Raw genomic sequence first — 19,768 nt, 5'->3', positions numbered from 1 at the left:
CAAGTGACGGTACGCATTTCAGATTACGCACATAACCTGCGTACCAGTTATGTGCACCCCTGTACTACAGCAAAAGTATTCTCCGTCTGGACTTCCTGCAACAACACCACGCCGTTATCAAAAATGTTCTATTGAGAAGACGATCACTACGTGACAAAAGTTTTCAAAACCGTGGCTACTGAAATCAATCTTACTAACTGCTGTATGTGCAATTTGAATTTACTACGCGCGAGTTGGCAGATTTTATTTTGCTTACTTTAACATCATTTTTCATGGTGGGGCTAAGCCATTTCTTGGTATGGGTGTAGCCTACCCCAGCCATACCCTGGCGCTGCCACTGGTGGCACGTATGGGGCGGGCCATTCTGCACGTGCGTTAAATGCGTTAAATATTTTAACGCAATTAATTCAAAAAATTAATTACCGCCGTTAACGCGATAATTTTGACAGCACTAAATAAAACCCTTGAACCCTTGAAACCTTGAACCCTTGAAACCTTGAATGACCAAGCCGACTGTTTGTTTTGTTGTTGTAATGTATCGTATGTCATGATCTGCACAACTGTAATGTGACACTGTCAATTCCAACTGCTCCGTCATTCCTGTCCATTTGTGTTTGACACTCAATAAACAAAGTTCATAATAAAAAGCTTGACGCTATTGAGTCAGTTAATTGAATATTGATGATAGCTGCTTTAGAAAGTGTCTCATCAGCTGCATGTTAGTGGTGTTCTGAAATGCCTCCACGCTCCTCGTCTCAAACACACCCACATTAAATAAACGGTAAATTAATCAATCTGAGCTCAAAGAATTGTCTTGATGCCATCAAACAATTACCAACAACTACAAGCAGTCTCAATCAATTAAAACATGTGATCGCTTTAATCACATTGATAATCTGTGTTTAAACTAAACGTTAGTATTTTAGAACAGACTTGTATTCAGGGATAGTGATTGATATCTTCTCTCGTACCTGCTCACATCGTTAGTAAGCAGCTCAGCAGCTGCAGTGCAAATTGCTCTTCATCCCTGACATCGCTCAGCGGTGATGTAGGCTTGCATTTCTCAATAACAACAATTTGAATACATAAATGGACATGTCTTTATGATGTCAGTCTTTATAGAGCCTTCATTATGAATTGTTTTTAAGTTGAAAGATAAACTCAGACAATAGTCGACAGCAATATCTCCTATTTCTCCGGTAAATAAAAATGTACGAACTTGTTTCTTTTGACTCATTAAGGTTTCTAGATGAATTACGAGCGCTCTATTGTTTAACTGGACAGCCCTAACAATTATATTTTAATTCAGTAGTGAAATCAATACACTTCACTCTGTTCAACTGCTCCTCTCTCACCTCTCTGTCTGTCTTCACTTCCTGTTCCACATCGGAGTCACCTGATGGAGAGAAGAGGTGACACAGAAAGATAATAATACAACTTGAACAAAGAGAAACATTGGCAGCCAAATTGATTGAATAGAGCTGTAACAAAATGGAACTAAAATATATTGTTGTTGTGCTATAAAGAACTTTGAAGATCAGGTTTAATGTACAATGTCTGGATGAATGGAGGACATGGTTTCAGTACTCACAGGTCTTCTGGATCTTGGCTCTGATCGTCTCTCCATTGATCCTGTAGAGATGAACACAATCCAACAGTTTTAGATCAGGTTTAAAATAAGTGTTTGTTGTTTGAGTCAGCTTCAGAGTCCTGGGGCCTATACTATGAAGCTGGTTCAACCTAACCTGGATATGTTTGAGTTATCCGGTTGGCCTAATCCAAAACATACACGCTCTCGCTAAACTGTCCTACGACGCTGGTTATCAAGTGGATCGCTCAAGCCAGCCGTGTCCTATCTAGTTAGGTGCGCGTTCACATGAAAGGGGTGGTATCTGGAGCATTCGACCAATCACAAACATGGAGAAGCGTACTGACAGCGCAGCGTCATACTTCCTGAATGAAAAGTGAACTTTAATATTAGTCAAAAATGAAGAAGTTCAACTTTAAACATCCATGACTTAAACACTTTATCCAGGATCAAAGCCACAGAGCTGCACCTGCAAGGTGAATACAGCTGGTAACAGAAAAAGTGTTTGAATGCGTACATTAACAGGTTTATGATATCACTGCCCCGTCTAAAACACCATCTGACTTTAATTACATTTGTCTCGAGTGTTTCGTCAACTTAATGTGTTGCTTAAAATAATACTTCTGCATACAGTATGTGACACTGAGTGTTGCACGGCCAGATACGGCTCAGCTGACTCAGATCAGGAAATATATGATACATTATGAAGTGATATGCCGCGGACTGTACTTAATGTTACTCTGATCCGGTTACTTATGTTGTGGCATATATTTAAGTAAGCTTTCTTAACGCTAATGTTATAATAGTCAGATTGCTCTGAAGATGGAGGTGATATTCTATTGATGTTCACGTTCACACAGTCGGTGATTTTTGCCGGCCGTCTTTCCTGCGACGGCAGCTTTTCTGTATTTCCTTTCTCCTGTAATATGACTTGATCGCTTTAAACTCTGCACACTGAGCTCTGATTGGTCAGCAGGCAGTGCTTTCACTGAGTTGAGCTCTTAGCCTGCAACCTAACCTGGTCCCGACCAGGTTAGCCGCTAAGCATCAGTTACCATGGAGATCTAGCCCGCTAAAAAGAGAACCAGCTTCGTAGGACCGGAAAGCCGGAGTTTTCCCTGAATTTAGCCGGCTAAGTAAAAATTTAAGACAATACGTCACTGACAACAACATAGACACAGATCAAAACAAACAGACATAAGAAAACCAGATATCGGCAGACATGACAAGGAGCCGATACGCCGATAGGATCATGGAGCAGAGACTAAATTGCTTGTCAAAATACCGGTTACCGGCCGGCCCACATCGTCCGACCGGCCCACTTCAGTACCGGCCCATCGGGATTCGTCCCGATGGCCAGTCCGCCCCTGGTTAAGATGCTCAGTGAGGATCAGAGTGATATCAGCCTGATGTCTGCAGCTCAGAGTCAACACAACTCTCTTCATCTCATTACATTACATTACATTACATTGCATTTAGCTGACGCTTTTGTCCAAAGCGACTTACAATAAGTACATTCGACCAGGAAGACACAACCTTGAAGAAAACAGAATCATATAAGTATATCAGGTTTCATAGAGCCAAACATTTCAAGTGCTACTCTACTGGCTTTAGATAAGCCAGTCCTTTATTAGTATAAAAGTGCTTCGTTAATAGTTCTATTGCTCGAAGTGGAGTCGAAAGAGATGAGTTTTCAGTTTGCGCCGGAAGATGTGCAAGCTATCTGCTGTCCTGATGTCAATGGGGAGCTCATTCCACCATCTTGGAGCCAGGATAGCAAACCCACGTGTTTTCGCCGATGGGAACTTGGGTCCCCCTCGCAGCGAGGGCGCAACGAGTCGTTTGGCTGATGCAGAGCGTAGTGCACGCGCTGGGGTGTACGGTTTAACCATGTCCTGGATGTAGGAAGGGCCAGATCCATTTGCAGCACGGTAAGCAAGTACCAGTGTCTTGAAGTGGATTCTAGCAGTTACCGGAAGCCAGTGAAGGGAGCGGAGGAGCAGAGTGGTGTGGGAGAATTTAGGAAGGTTGAAAACCAGACGAGCCGCTGCATTCTGGATGAGCTGCAGAGGTCGGATGGCACATGCAGGTAGACCAGCCAGGAGGGAGTTGCAGTAGTCTAGGCGTGAGATGACGAGAGCCTGGACCAGAACCTGAGTCGCTTTCTGAGTCAGCTGGGGACGTATCTTCCTGATGTTGTAAAGCGTGTATCTGCAGCAGCGGGTTGTAGCAGCGATGTTTGCAGTGAAGGACAGGTTGTTATCTAGGGTCACACCCAGATTCCTTGCAGTCTGAGTCGGGAGGAAACAACTGAGGTGCCGATGTTGATTGTCAGGTCAAGAGTTGGACAATCTTTTCCCGGGAGGAAGAGCAGCTCAGTCTTGTCAAGGTTGAGCTTGAGGTGGTGAGCAGACATCCACTGAGAGATGTCAGCTAGACAAGCAGAGATGCGTGCGACGACCTGGGTCTCTGAGCGGGGAAAGGACAGAATTAATTGGGTGTCGTCAGCGTAGCAGTGGTAAGAAAAACCATGCGGGCTAATGACTGATCCGAGCGAGTTTGTGTACAAGGAGAAGAGGAGGGGACCAAGAACAGAGCCCTGAGGGACCCCCGTAGTTAATTGACAAGGGTCGGACTCAGACCCTCTCCAAGTCACCCTGTAGGTACGGTCTTTCAGGTATGAGGTGAGGAGGGAAAGTGCAGAGCCTGAAACTCCAAGTTTTTGGAGAGTGCGAAGGAGGATCTGATGATTCACCGTGTCGAATGCAGCAGACAGGTCCAACAGGATGATGACAGAGGAGAGGGATGCAGTTTTGGCAGTGTGCAGTTCCTCCGTGACAGCAATGAGAGCAGTTTCTGTGGAGTGACCTGCCTTGAAACCAGACTGGTGCGGATCCAGAAGGTTGTTCTGATTGAGATAACAGGAGAGTTGTTTAAAGACAGCGCGTTCAAGTGATTTAGACAGGAACGGGAGGAGAGAGACAGGCCTGTAGTTTATAACATCAGACGGGTTGAGAGTGGGTTTCTTTAGGAGAGGGTTTACTCTTGCCTCCTTGAGACTGTTTGGAAAGTGACCAGAAGTTAGAGAAGTGTTGATGAAATGGGTGAGAAACGGTAGAATATCAGGAGCGATAGTCTGAAGGAGGTTTGAAGGGATAGGGTCCAGAGGACAGGTGGTAGGGCGGGCAGAGGTAATGAGGGTAAGAACCTCACTTGGAGAGAGAGGGGAAAAGGAGGTTAGTGTGTTGGTGGAAGGAAGGTCTGGTGACCCAGCGGTGAGTAAAGGTGAGTCAGAAAAAGAAGAGCGAATATCATTAACCTTTTTTTCAAAGTGGGTAACAAAGTCGCTTGACAGAAGTGAGGAGGGGGGAGGAGCTTTTGGAGGGTCCAAGAGGGTGGAGAAGATGGAAAATAGTTTTTTAGGATTGGAATAGGAAGATTGGATCTTATCTTGAAAGAAAGTGCTTTTTGCCTGAGAGATCGAAGCAGAGAAAGAGGAGAGGAGAGCTTGATAGGTTAGGAGGTCGTCACGGTGTTTGGATTTCCACCATTTCCGCTCTGCTGCCCTAAGGACGGTTGTATTAGCACGCAGTGCATCATTTAGCCAGGGAGCCGGAGGGGACTGACGAGCCTGCCGAGATGTCAGAGGACAGAGAGAGTCCAGAGTGGATGAGAGAGTAGAGAGGAGAGTTTCTGCAGCAGAGTTTGGAGGCAGTAGTTGGAACGAATCAGAGGAAGGGAGGGCTGAGAGCACCGACGAGGCAAAGGTAGAGGGGGAGAGGGAGCGAAGGTTACGGCGGACAAGTGTAGGATGGGAAGAGATTAGTTTGTTATGTTTGGAAAGGGATAGAGAGAATGAAATGAAGAAGTGATTGGATGTGTGGAGCGGGTTTACAGAGAGGTTAGAAGTAGCGCAGTTCCTTGAGAATATGAGATCAAGGACATTGCCAGCTTTATGAGTCGGTGGGGACGGAGAGAGTGAGAAAGCAAAGGCGGTTAACAGAGATGTTAGTTCGTCTATCTTCCCCATCTGGAGGTTGAAGTCTCCGAGAAGTACAGCGGGAGGGCCAGTTTCAGGGATGTGTGAGAGGAGATTATCTAATTCCTCCAAGAAGTCCCCCAAGGCGCCAGGTGGACGGTAGAGAACAACAATGGTTAACTGTATAGGATGGGTTACTGTGACGGCATGGAACTCAAAGGTGGAAGGAGTAAAGTTAGGTAGCTTGAAGAGGGAAAAGCTCCATTTGGGAGAGAGCAGGAGACCAGTGCCACCTCCTCTGCCAGTGGGTCTGGGTGTATGGGAGAAGGAATATGCAGTGGAGAGAGCTGCTGGGGTGGATGTGTTGGATGGAGTAATCCAGGTCTCAGTGAGAGCAAGGAAATCCAGAGACTGCAGGGAGGCGTAGCCAGAGATGAAGTCAGCCTTAGGAACAGCTGACTGGCAGTTCCACAGGCCACCTGAAACTAGATGTTGGATCTCAGTGGAGCACGTGGGATAGACGAGAGCAGGCCGGTTATATCGATTACGAGATCCACGGGGCCAGTGATAATTGCGAGAAGACACATGAACAGGAATGGAGAAAGCAGCACAGAAGTTACAGATGGAGAACTGACCTGAGAGTCTCCAGTCTGCAGTCTGGACTCTCCAGAAGATCTCTCAGCAGCTTCACTCCTGAATCCTGCAGAGCGTTGTAACTCAGGTCCAGATGTCTCAGATGGAGGTTGGACTTCAGAGCTGAGATCAGAGCAGAACAGCTGATCTCTGACAAACTGCAGAACTCCAGTCTGAATAAAGAGAACATGATGTAACTTTAGAAAACAATGTTCCTGCTTGAAATAACTCCAGGTTTAATAATCTGATCAGAGCTGAAGAAGTTCAGAAAGTGGAAACTCCAACAGGTTAAAAACTGTGAGACACAGAAAGAGGAAAAGAGCTCTCATTCACATTAAAGACAACGTGCAGCTACTTCAGTGTAAACTATTCAGTCAGTGTCAGCATCATGTAGATCCAGGAACACGTTGGAAACAGCAACAACTGAAAATACTTCTTGGTGGTTGATAGTTTCAACAGAAATATAAAACAATTCTACTCATGTATTTTTTTATAATTCATTTTCTAAAAGCAGGATGGAGAATATAAGATGAATCTCAGGTGTTCAGAGGTTCAGAGTGAATCATGCAGTGTAGGGTTGTTCTTGTTATTTTAATCCAAAGATCATCAGTGCTCTGCCAGTCAGTGAACTACACTTGTTGTAGTTTGTTGTTGTTTAGCCTTTCTGAGGCTAGTACATGGTCACATGTTGTTGTTGTTGTTGTTGTTGTTGTTGTTGTTGTTGTTGTTATTATGTACACATTAATGTCACATCCCTGCAGCAGAAACATCCTGACAGCTTAGTTTGTCTTCAAAGGAAAGATGTTTATAACATGAGTGCAGGGCTGAGGCTTTACAAGCATTCTAACTGAAGCAGAGCAGGACACCAACCATATGAACAAAGGGCTGAGACTGTAGGGCAGGGGTACTCAAATACAAATCTTAAAGGTCCAAAATAAATGTTTCAATAAGACAAAGGTCCGTTTATTACGGTCATTCAAACTTTTAAACAATTGCAACAAGATTCTTAACACGAGGTTGCAAAAACAAAAATAATCTGTATGCAGCCGTTTTCATTGTTATTGTGTCTGTGCTTGACCCTCAGAGTCGCAGTGTAAGAGCTGCACAGTTATGAATAAAGGCAGCTGCACCCTCTTTCATTCAGCATTCCCATTATTGCTTTATAAATGTCTTGCCCCCTTGTGTGTCCACTGAGGTTCGTCAGGCCCAACACATCTTCAACAAACTCCCCCTTTGCCTCATCATAACAACTCACAAACACCAGCAACTGAGCATTGTCAGTGGTGTCAGTGGACTCACCCACAGCTAAGGAAATGCACTGTGCATTTTTCATTCCATCACAAAGCTGATGAATCAAATCACCAGCCAGTATTTATGTTCTTCTGGTTGCTGTGGAATCTGAGAGGGGGATTTGCTTGATTTGACCTGTTATTTCCTCTTTGTGTTTGCCTTCAACATGGTCTCCATCACTTCAGTCATGCATTCTTTTATACTGCAGTTATTATCCAGTGGAAAGTCCTTACCTGCTGGCCTAGTTCAATCAAAGTGGTTACTTTTTTTTGGCTGGGCAGTGTAGTTTTACACACCGTCTGATTTGACTTTCTCAGGACTTAAAACAGTTTTTTGGGGGCAGACCCCCTCAAAGAAAACAATATATTTACACACGTAAGGTCATCATCTTAATAGTTGTGTATGCTCATCCGTGAGCAGAGCATCAAGTTGACATGTCTATTACAGCTGAATGCGGCGATTACCATTTTGTTCAGCAAAACGCCTCACAAACGTATTAAGATCAACAGCTTCAGTGCGTTTTGATTCAATGCTGAGTACAGCCACACTGACAGTCTCTTCTCTGTCAGACCGCAAACACCTCATTCCTTCAGTGCTTGGGTCCGAATGCTTCTCGTTTTGCGCCGTCCAGTTCAAAATGAAATCGCCGCCAATCGTATGTCCACGCTCGCGCCAGGACCGGGGGAGGGGTTACATGACGTGCATCTTGTGCCTGCATTCACTTGCACTCGGACATTAGAGACTTTCTCTCATAAATGTCCGATGAGCCACAACTTTTCTTTCAAAACAAAGCTGCCAACTGGGGTGGCAAGGCCTATTTGTAGGGTGTCAGTTGCCACCCCGGTAGGTGAAACTAGGCTACTAGCTACAGTACAGATGGAACTAGATGAGCTGTTAACTCTCGCTCTGAATTTTTTTTTTTTAATTCTCGCTCTGACTTAGACAGGTTGAAAGACACACACACATTTTTCCCACCCGCAGTCCGCGAAGACCCGCCCTACTGTGCCTCTGATTCGCAGATTGTTTGGGGGGGAAACGCTGACTGGATGCTGAATGTGATTGGACCAAAGCGTTGACACACACAGGTGGAACACAGTGGAACAGTCAGACATGCAGAGCGCTGTTTGCAGTGGACATAGCGGAGAATTTTGACTCGTTGCGAATGCGTTGTGGCGATGTCTCACATATAATACAGAGAGATAATACATATGAAAAGTATAATTTGCTCAGAGTCCGGAGACAGTGGTGGTTCGGTCCGGATCCGGACCGGAGTCCGTAGTTTGAGGATGCCTGCTGTAGAGCATGGGTCGGCAACAGGTGGCCCGCGGGCCATTGTTGGCCCGCCAGCAATAATATTTGGCCCCTAATTTTGAGAATCAAAAATAAAATATTATTTTGAGATGTTTTTTTTTTTTTTTACAACATAGGACCGACAGTCGCACATCAGGGTTTCCATTAGCGGCAGATAGATCGGCCGCCGGTCATTATCGGCCGATATTCACTCTTAATAATTTGATCGGTGCTCTCTATAAAGCCCGATCAGGAGAGCTGGATCTGATCGATATGGACATAAACGCGAGTGAAATATAACCGGACGCGAGAGAGAGATCAGATCAGCTGCTGAGTCTGACGGAGACACGCAGCTCTGCATAATCACCTGAAGCCCCGCCCACTGTTTAGCGAGCTGCATGAGAAACTAACGGGCTGTCAGAGAGAGAGGGAGGGAGAGAGGAAAAGAGAGCATCCGTTTCTCCCGTGCTATTATTCAAAGTTAATTTAAACTTTTGAATAATGTACTTCATCTACTACAAGTAGTTTGTTTGAATGTAATACTTATGTTGTTTGTTGTTTGTGGAATCATTTATTGAAAAATGAATCTGAATGTTTTGATCTGTAACGATTATAAACTGAAGCAATATAAAAATGAGCCCCATTAACTGAGTTTTAAACATCAGCATATCCGGTCATAGTCCGGTGATTACCTGCTAACGGAAACTCTGCTACACAATTCTTATTATTATTATTGAAACATGACCGGTGAGTTTCAAATTTGTCCGGTAAAATAAATTCTGTCCCGAAATATCCGTTTACATTCATAATGTCAGCGGAGGGAGGGAGGCGGCGCTGTGGAAGAGCAGAGTGGCGAGGGAGAGCTGTCATCTTCCCTTTACGAGCTTCAAACATGTATTTATCGTGTGATTTTGGAAATAAAAGTTCCATATTCTGAAAGCCAAGACTTTGTTTATTTAAAATCAAATAAAACACCCGATCCCGAAAAACTATTTTTTTACGCAAATCCACGTTTATTTTGAAATGAGCCGTTGCGACTTTCGACTGATTTCGATAGAGCGGGTCACATATGGCAAATGTGTGGTTGTGGGGAACCAGGTCAATTAAAGTACTTATTTAACTATTAAATACATTGAGTGTGAGTAAAATACTTGGTTACTGATTAATTTAGGTTATAATATATTAAATTGCAAAGCAAAACTGCTGTAATTGATTTATTTTGTCCTTTGATATTTTTTAAAGGTTTTCAACCTGAAAGAATCCTAATGTGTCCTTGAAAAGTTGAAATAAAGAAAAGGAAAAAGGATTCCAGTTGTCCATGCGTCCTCTGTTGCCCCTCAAGCCTCTCAAATGTGCAAACACTCAAATAAATGCCAAAAACCCAGAGAACTTGACAATAGGCTACTTATCAGAATAAAAGTATGTTAAATAACACTGCTACCTGTTAATAACTCTACTTTACTCAGTGGAGGCTCGTCCATTGAGGAAAGGGAGGACCATCCTCCCTACAATTTCAGAGAAAAATAAACTTTGAAGAGAACAATAAATACACCTCAATTTAAAAGATAAGTCTGTTAAAATACAGATAATAGCCCTGGCTTTGGGACTGAAATGGGGCTAGAGAGGACGAGCCTGGGCGGGTCTAGCCAGAGGCTCTGGATTGGGCGAACCGGGGCGCTGCGCCCTCTTACCAAAATCAATTCCTTGAATTAGGCTTTGATTATGTTCTGGCCCGCCATCTTGCGGCTCAGCAAAAAATTGGCCCACGGCCAAACTTACTTGCCTACCCCTGCTGTAGAGGGTTAAGATGCTCAGTGAGGATCAGAGTGATATCAGCCTGATGTCTGCAGCTCAGAGTCAACACAACTCTCTTCATCTCAGCACAGAAGTTACAGATGGAGAACTGACCCGAGAGTCTCCAGTCTGCAGTCTGGACTCTCCAGAAGATCTCTCAGCAGCTTCACTCCTGAATCCTTCAGAGCGTTGTAACTCAGGTTCAGATGTCTCAGGTGGGAGGGGTTGGACTTCAGAGCAGAGATCAGAGCAGAACAGCCGATCTCTGACAACCTGCAGCCCCTCAGTCTGAATAAAGAGAACATGATGTAACTTTAGAAAACAATGTTCCTGTTTGAAATAACTCCAGGTTTAATAATCTGATCAGAGCTGAAGGAGTTCAGAAAGTGGAAACTCCAACAGGTTAAAAACTGTGAGACACAGAAAGAGGAAAAGAGCTCTCATTCACATTAAAGACAACGTGCAGCTACTTCAGTGTAAACTATTCAGTCAGTGTCAGCATCATGTAGATCCAGGAACACGTTGGAAACAGCAACAACTGAAAATACTTCTTGGTGGTTGATAGTTTTAACAGAAATATAAAACAATTCTACTCATGTATTTTTTTATAATTCATTTTCTAAAAGCAGGATGGAGAATATAAGATGAATCTCAGGTGTTCAGAGGTTCAGAGTGAATCATGCAGTGTAGGGTTGTTCTTGTTATTTTAATCTAAAGATCATCAGTGCTCTGCCAGTCAGTGAACTACACTTGTTGTAGTTTGTTGTTGTTTAGCCTTTCTGAGGCTAGTACATGGTCACATGTTGTTGTTGTTGTTGTTGTTGTTGTTATTATGTATACATTAATGTCACATCCCTGCAGCAGAAACATCCTGACAGCTTAGTTTGTCTTCAAAGGAAAGATGTTTATAACATGAGTGCAGGGCTGAGGCTTTACAAGCATTCTAACTGAAGCAGAGCAGGACACCAACCATATGAACAAAGGGCTGAGGCTGGAGAGGGTTAAGATCAGGGGCGGACTGGGACTACAAATCAGCCCGGGACTCTCGACCGGCCCACTTCGGTACCGCCGGCCCACCGCGGTACCGCAAGTAAATACCGCTAGTAAATTGTCGACATGGGGGGGGGGGGGGTGCTAGTGACTTGCCGCAGAGGTAGACATTAAGGGTAGAATGGACTTGTATTGTCACTGGCCCCACCATTGTAACCTCTGGCCCGGAGCATTCGTCCAAAACAAAATCGACTAATAATGAAGAAAATTAACACATTTGTTGCAGTAGTAATTTATGTACACACTACATTACTACATACTACAACATTTGAACAATCCGTTGTTCCTCATTTTCCTCAATTGTTCATATTTGGTTTATTAAAATAATGATATTGTGGTCATTGTTAAAAAATGTCTGCTATTATTATGAGTATTATTATTTGTATAATGCGCTTTCTGCCTTCCTGTCATTAGGAGTTAGAAATGTAATGGCTATAGATTAGATTAGAACCTTCTTTATCCTAAACTGCTGGGACATTTCCCTATAGCCAATACCTTTATATTTTCTACTCTTCACTTACTGGTCAGCATAGGTCGGCATTGATGTACAGAGCCGACAGAAGACCTTGTTTATATTGGCATCATATTGAGAGGTGCAGCCAGTGACGCGTCCTAAAACCAGGAAGTAAGCTGCTGGTTCCCTCGACAGAAAGCAATGGGATTTCTCCACAGGGTTTTGGAAAATAGCTGGAAATAAGGTCTGTGGAAAACAAACCTGTTAAATAAATGCACGTTTTGTTCAGCCGGATAATCTCCACATGTCTCCTACTTTTATAATTTTCAAATCATAAATCTAATCGATAGATTATAAAAAGGGTTTTAGGATGCGTCACTGCACCACGCTATAGAAGCCAACTCCATCGATCAAGCTGGCTGAAACTTTCTCTCCCTCTTCTTCTCATGCTCCCTGTCACTCTCCTTTAACTCCTCCGGTGACTTTCTTTTATTTGAAGATTGTTTTTTGCCCGGCGCTTGGTCGGCTACCGCTGGTATTAAAAACATTTTGGCGAATGGTTAGGTGGCGCGATAGTCTGTAGTGAAGGAGCGCGCTCCCGCTCACGGGTATGGGCTCAGAACAGTCTCATAATACACACATGCACACAGAAGGATCCACACTTGTGTTTTTCAATGCACACAAATGTGTTCCGTTTCATATTCATGTAAATAAAATCCAAATACAGAAAAAAGTTTTACATATGTGTTTTTGATCCTCACATATTTGTTTTCCGTTTAAATCCTCTGCACCTGGAAACACAAACCGCTCTCTGTGCACGGATCGCTGTGCATTCGTGTGTGACTGCGCAAAATGCGTACATGAAGCGCTACGTCATGAACGCAAGAAATCTACCCTCGTGGGGGCGCGCTCATGTGATTGGCTTAGAATGAAGGAGACATCTGATTGGCTATAGATAGAACAAATTACAAGTATGAATCGGCTGACCGTCAGGGGAGTCTCAAAAAACCCACACACGAATGCACAGCGATCCGTGCACAGAGAGCGGGTTGTGTTTGCAGGTTCAGAGGATTTAAACGGAAAACTAATATGTGAGGATCAAAAATACACATGTAAGACTTTTTTCTGTATTTGGATTTTATTTACATGAATATGAAACGGAACACATTTGTGTGCATTGAAAAACACAAGTGTGGATGTGTGTATTATGAGACTGTTCTGAGCCCATACGCGGGAGCCTGCTCGCTTTCTGAGGCTATTACATGGTCACATGGTGTTATTATTATTTATACATTAATGTACCATCCCTGCAGCAGAAACATTTATTTTACATCATGGCGATCTGGAATGAAGAAACTGAAGACCAACTCAGTTGCCACGTAATTTGCTGCCACACTTCCTGCATGAGGTGACAATAGCTTCTTCAAGTATGTACCGGACAGGACCCTGGAAAATGAAACCTCAACAGACAGTTCACTCATTTGTAACAATGTCATCATTTGCCCGTCAGTGTTATGATGTTGAATATTAATATCATCTTGGGTTATAATTACTGATGCATGGAATGTGGTAGCAGCCGTACTTCAAGGCTGCCAGCCACAATGCTTACATCGTTTATTTCTGCATCAGAGAGCTGATGTTTGAACATATCACGTCTGAAACTCGACCAACAACCAATCACATGAATCTCCCGCCCCTGACACACAAGCAGCGTTTTGATTGGCTAGAGCTTGTTCTGGCATACGATTCGATTGGCTGACGTTCTGCCGAGGCTTCAAAAGTTGCACATTGCTCAACTTTTGCAGCGAGCCACGCCAGCAACGCTCCGCTTCGCTTCCCACAATGCAGTTTGGCGGAAAGTGACGTCACCCCATTCAAAGTGAATGGTGAAGCTTTCAACGCACGCCGCCGTGTGGACGGGCCGTTCCGGTTGCCTCTTTTGAATGACGAATACACATTTCCGTCAGTTTGGTGTGTCAGGGCCTTTACACTCCTGCAGCGAGTAAACAGTCACATCTTATCTGGATAAGTGCTGCAAAGTGCAGAATACCGTTTTGATAAGGGATACATGTGTGTAGTCTTTAATATTAAACATGATCGCTGGTAGAGATAGCCACAGAACAGAAGTCGTGTCACAGCTTATCCTGGGCGGATCACAGCTCCACAGCTGAAGACTTCTCCACGCTGCTTTCAAACTGTGAGTAAACACCGTGTGCTTCACTTGGAGGCTGTCTGAAGGTGTACACAGGTCTCAGATGGACTTGGCATCACATTAGGAACGATATTCAGTAATAAGTCTGGCAACAATAACTGGTTTAAATGATTTATTCAAGCGTGCAATGTTTTGAACAGACATCCCCAGTCACCTCGTGTGTCTTTTTGTAGTCCTAACTGTATGCGTCCGGATATCGGCATCGCAACCACAACCTCACACACTGGTACTGAAAGTGCATCAAAGTGTTCCTATGGAGCCAAATATACCAACAGATGAATGTAAACGACAGAAGAAGCGATCGAAATGTGTATTTCCTGGTTATTCGACAAAGGCTCCTCAAAGTACACGCCCCTGACACATTCCTACCGTTATAGAATATCACGAGTTCCCCGCGCCACCAGTTAAACGGTAACACCGTAACAGGCTGCCACTCTGCGCGGCGCCTTGGATGAGGGAGAAGTGGTTTGGAACATGATATGGCGTTAAATCACGGCAGCATTTAGCTGCATCTGAGCAGAGCAGCCAGCCTGCTCATCACAGAACTCACTGCTTGCCTTGCCGTGCTCAACAGGGGGCGGGCCAGCAGCTACAGAATCAGCCCTTCTCTAGCAGCTGAAATAGAGGGATATGAGGGATGTCTAAAATGTATAATCTGTTTGGTATTTTTGAGCACATCTTAGACATGTTTTTAATATATTTGTATATATCTGAGACCCATTATATCTGCCTAAAAATAACATGGTAGGAGATCTTTAATAACCTGATCAGAGCTGACGAAGTTCAGAAAGTGGAATCTCTAAACAGGTTAAAAACTGTAAGATACAGAAAGAGGAAAGAAAGAGCTCTGATTAATGTTAAACACAACGTATTTCTACTTCAATGACAAAGTAGTGAGCTGAACAGGGTTTTAATGTCAGAGATGATGTAGAAACAATCCACTGATAATCTGGAACTCTAACTTTGATCAGATGTTTAACAACTCCTTCATCTCCCTCACAGCTCATCAGTACTGACAGCATCTCCACTGACTCATGGAGCACAGGGTGAGTCTGTGGAAGCTCAACCTCTCTCCCTCACAGATCAGTATGAACTGCAGTCAGTGAACTGACCTCAGAGCCTCCAGTCTGCAGTTTGGACTCTTCAGTCCAGAACTCAGCAGCTCCACTCCTGAATCCTCCAGAGCGTTCCGACTCAGGTCCAGATCTCTCAGGTGGGAGGGGTCAGACTTCAGAGCTGAGGCCACGACTTCACAGTCAGTCTCTGAGAGTCCACAGTCAGTAAGTCTATAATAACACATATATTACAACATGTGTTAGTTTAAAAACAGAGGAAACATTTCATTAACTTACTGAATTTGATGGAACAACTTTTGTCATGTCATTTGATTTAATAATAGAGTTTTCTATATTTATTGTCAGCCTGTCAGACTTATTTTAAACTCTTAAGCATTGTGGTAAAAACAGATCTGATTTAATGTTGAAGAAACTGCAATGATATATTAATAACTTAATTCACTGATAACTGTAAACACTGCTGTATGGTGTGATCACATGCTGCTGTGAGGAAAAAGTCCTTCATTTGTTTGACACCTCCTTCACTCAAAGGAATATGAAGAGGAGAAAACTTTAAAATGTCACATTATTATAAATAAATAGAATAACTAGGATAATTTAATTTCACTCTCAAAGTATTTAAAACATCAAACATTTTAAAGTGTTTATTATAATAATGAAACTTCTGATCCACATTAATTTATAAAGTTAATCACATCTGGACTTACTTGGCCTTCCTGCAGTTCCTCACAGCTGGAATCAGTCTCCGTCGTCCCTCCTCTGATGTGTTGTACTTCTTCAGGTCCAACTCATCCAGAACCGCCTCTGACATCTGCAGCATGTAGGCCAGAGCAGAGCAGTGGATCTCAGAGAGTTCCTTCTCTGATCTGTTCTCTGACTTCAGGAACTCTGTGATCTCCTGATGAACTGAGAGGTCCTTCATCTCTGTCAGACAGTGGAAGATGTTGATGCTCCTCTCAGGAGAGATGTTATAACTGCTCATCTCCTTCAGGTTGCTGATGGCTCTCTGGATGGTTTCTGGTCTGTTGTCCTGTGCGACCCAGCCGGCCTCTGAAGAGTCTCTCGATGATTGTTGGACGCTTGCCTGTGCGACCCAGCAGGCCTCCTAACACTCTCTGGTTGGACTCCAGAGAGAGGCCGTGGAGGAAGCGGACAAACAGGTCCAGGTGGCCATTTTTACTTCTGAGGGATTTCTCCATGGCTCCTTTTAGGAAGACATCCAGGGATGGGTAATCCTGATCTCTGTTATACCTGTTGCTATAGTCTCCCTGCAGGAAGTCCTCCAGTACCGCTGTGTCTCTGTTGGTGTAACAGTGGAACATGTAGACTGCAGCCAGGAACTCCTGAATGCTCAGATGAACAAAGCAGTAGACTGTTTTCTGAAAGATCACACTCTCTCTTTTGAAGATCTGTGTACAAACTCCTGAGTGCACCAAGGCCTCGGTGACACCAAGACCACAGCGCTGCAGGTCTTCTTGGTAGAACATGATGTCTCCTTTCTCCAGATGTTCAAACGCCAGCCTCCCCAGCTTCAGAAGAAGCTCCCTGTCAGCCTTCGTCAGCTGCTGTGGACTCGTCTCATGTCCCTCTTCATACTTCTGCTTCTTCCTCTTGGTCTGGACCAGCAGGAAGTGTGCGTACATGTCAGTGAGGGTCTGGGGCAGCTCTCCTCTCTGGTCTGTAGTCAACATGTGGTCCAGAACTGCAGCAGTGATCCAGCAGAAGACTGGGATCAGACACATGATGTGGAGGCTCCTGGAGCTCTTGATGTGAGAGATGATTCTGCTGGACAGGTCTTCATCACTCCATCTCCTCCTGAAGTACTCCTCCTTCTGGGCGTCAGTGAAGCCTCGTACTTCTGTCACCCTGTCCACACACTCAGGAGGGATCTGATTGGCCGCTGCAGGTCTGGAAGTTATCCAGACGAGAGCCGAGGGAAGCAGCTTCCCCCTGATGAGGTTTGTCAGCAGCACGTTGACTGAGGACTGCTGAGAGACATCAGACACAACCTCACTGTTTCTGAAGTCCAGAGAAAGTCTGCTTTCATCCAGGCCGTCAAAGATGAACAGCACTTTGCAGACAGCCAGCTGCTCTGCTGTGACCTTCTGTAAGGTTGGATGGAAAACATGGAGCAGCCTGAGAAGACTGTACTGCTCACCTTTGATCAGGTTCAGCTCCCTGAAGGAGAGCGGGATCACCAGACTGACATCTTGGTTCCCCAAACCCTCGGCCCAGTCCAGAGTGAACTTCTGCACTGAGAAGGTTTTTCCAACTCCAGCGACTCCGTTGGTCAGGACCGCTCTGATGGGAGTCTGTTGGTCAGGTGAGGCTTTAAAGATGTCCTGGCACTTGATTGGAGTGTCATGGAGGGTCTTCTTCTTGGAAGCTGTCTCCAGCTGCCTCACCTCATGTTGGGTATTAACCTCTTCACTCTGGCCTTGTGTGATGTAGAGCTCAGTGAAGATCCTGTTGAGGAGGGTTTCACTTTGATCAGTTCCTTCAGTCACACGTTCACATCTCCTCCTCAGACTGAGCCTATGTTCATCTAGAACCTCCTGCAGACCACGTTCTGCTGGAAGAGAAGGAAACATGAGAGAATCAGGAAAATGCTTTTGAGAATCTGATGATGAAAATAAAATTAAAAAACAGTCAGGGTTTTAAATGTCATGATTTTTATAAAACATTTTTATGTCTATACTTTACAACACGACACTAAATAAAATGTTATAACCAGGGGTGCACATAACTTTTTTGCCCTGGTTCTCAAAGGAGCACCTGGAGATGTTGCTTGGTGCTCATCCTTAAAATGAAATAAACTGTAACTTTTTAGGGGGTCTTGACTTTATTTGCCAGACACACGGCACTGAACACACATGCAGAGGTGAACACAGAACACACATGCAGAGTGAACACAGAACACACATGCAGAGGTGAACACTGAACACACATGCAGAGGTGAACACTGAACACACATGCAGAGGTGAACACAGACACACATGCAGAGGTGAACACAGAACACACATGCAGAGGTGAACACAGACACACATGCAGAGGTGAACACAGAACACACATGCAGAGGTGAACACAGAACACACACGGAGGTGAACACAGAACACACATGTAGAGGTGAACACAGAACACGCATGCAGAGGTGAACACAGAACACACTGAGGTGAACACAGAACACACATGCAGAGGTGAACACAGAACACACATGCAGAGGTGAACACAGAACACACATGCAGAGGTGAACACAGAACACACATGCAGAGGTGAACACTGAACACACATGCAGAGGTGAACACAGAACACACATGCAGAGGTGAACACAGAACACACATGCAGAGGTGAACACTGAACACACATGCAGAGGTGAACACAGAACACACATGCAGAGGTGAACACAGAACACGCATGCAGAGGTGAACACAGAACACACATGCAGAGGTGAACACAGAACACACATGCAGAGGTGAACACAGAACCACACATGCAGAGGTGAACACAGAACACACATGCAGAGGTGAACACAGAACACACATGCAGAGGTGAACACTGAACACACATGCAGAGGTGAACACAGAACACCATGCAGAGGTGAACACAGAACACACATGCAGAGGTGAACACAGAACACACATGCAGAGGTGAACACAGAACACACATGCAGAGGTGAACACAGAACACACATGCAGAGGTGAACACAGAACACACATGCAGAGGTGAACACAGAACACGCATGCAGAGGTGAACACAGAACACACATGCAGAGGTGAACACAGAACACACATGCAGAGGTGAACACAGAACACACATGCAGAGGTGAACACAGAACACACATGCAGAGGTGAACACAGAACACACATGCAGAGGTGAACACAAGACAACATTAGCACGACCAGTAATCCTACAAGCTGTCATCACTACCCTCCTGACTGTTCTCCTCACTGTCTTCCTCTCTGTCAGACATGGTAGCTGATGATGTAGGCCTACTACTTTCTCTCTGGTTGAGTCTGTGATTAGCTGCTTGCATCCACAAGTCAACAGCTGGGTTTGGGTCGAAAGTCTCTGTTGTCATCTTAGACAAGTGGATGTGATCAAATAAGTATGTGAACATAACCAATAACCTACCATAGCCAATAACAAATGAATGTAACTTATTTTATTTATGTTGTTCATATCTTATTTTACCTTAACATTTATTTAATTATGCATTTTTTTATCTCTCCAGTTTTAAAGGATATGTTTGGTTACTGTCCTATAGTATACATTGTAATGATTTCAAACCTGTTTATCCCAATAATTATAAAGGAGTGCCTTGGAAATATGTGTTTACATAAATTGTGACCAAACCGTTTGAACTTAGACTAAAGTGAACTATCTAAACACTCAAGAGTCCTTT

The 19,768-nt window shown here is 44.2% G+C and overlaps 1 protein-coding gene across 2 annotated transcripts in view; it reads right to left on the bottom strand.

Moving 5' to 3' along the window:
* The window catches only part of LOC117548249 (protein NLRC3-like), a 45,632-nt gene extending 27,460 nt beyond the window's left edge, over positions 1–18,172 (bottom strand). For both annotated transcript variants that reach the window (XM_034219400.1, XM_034219401.1), the window contains exons 1-7: positions 16,452–18,172; positions 16,074–16,396; positions 15,403–15,576; positions 10,689–10,862; positions 6,203–6,373; positions 1,592–1,632; positions 1,356–1,396 (exon numbers count right to left, since the gene is read on the bottom strand). In XM_034219400.1, coding sequence (XP_034075291.1) covers positions 1,356–1,396; positions 1,592–1,632; positions 6,203–6,373; positions 10,689–10,862; positions 15,403–15,576; positions 16,074–16,396; positions 16,452–17,957 — 2,430 coding nt within the window. In that variant the 5' untranslated portion in view covers positions 17,958–18,172. The remainder of the gene's footprint in view (positions 1–1,355; positions 1,397–1,591; positions 1,633–6,202; positions 6,374–10,688; positions 10,863–15,402; positions 15,577–16,073; positions 16,397–16,451) is intronic.
* Between the last annotated feature and the right edge of the window lie 1,596 nt (positions 18,173–19,768).

This window comes from Gymnodraco acuticeps, unplaced genomic scaffold, assembly GCF_902827175.1.
Source record: "Gymnodraco acuticeps unplaced genomic scaffold, fGymAcu1.1, whole genome shotgun sequence".
In the NCBI taxonomy this organism is placed as follows: domain Eukaryota; kingdom Metazoa; phylum Chordata; class Actinopteri; order Perciformes; family Bathydraconidae; genus Gymnodraco; species Gymnodraco acuticeps.
The sequence above is the reverse complement of the archived record's forward strand: the minus strand, read 5'-3'. Positions and strand labels throughout refer to the sequence as shown.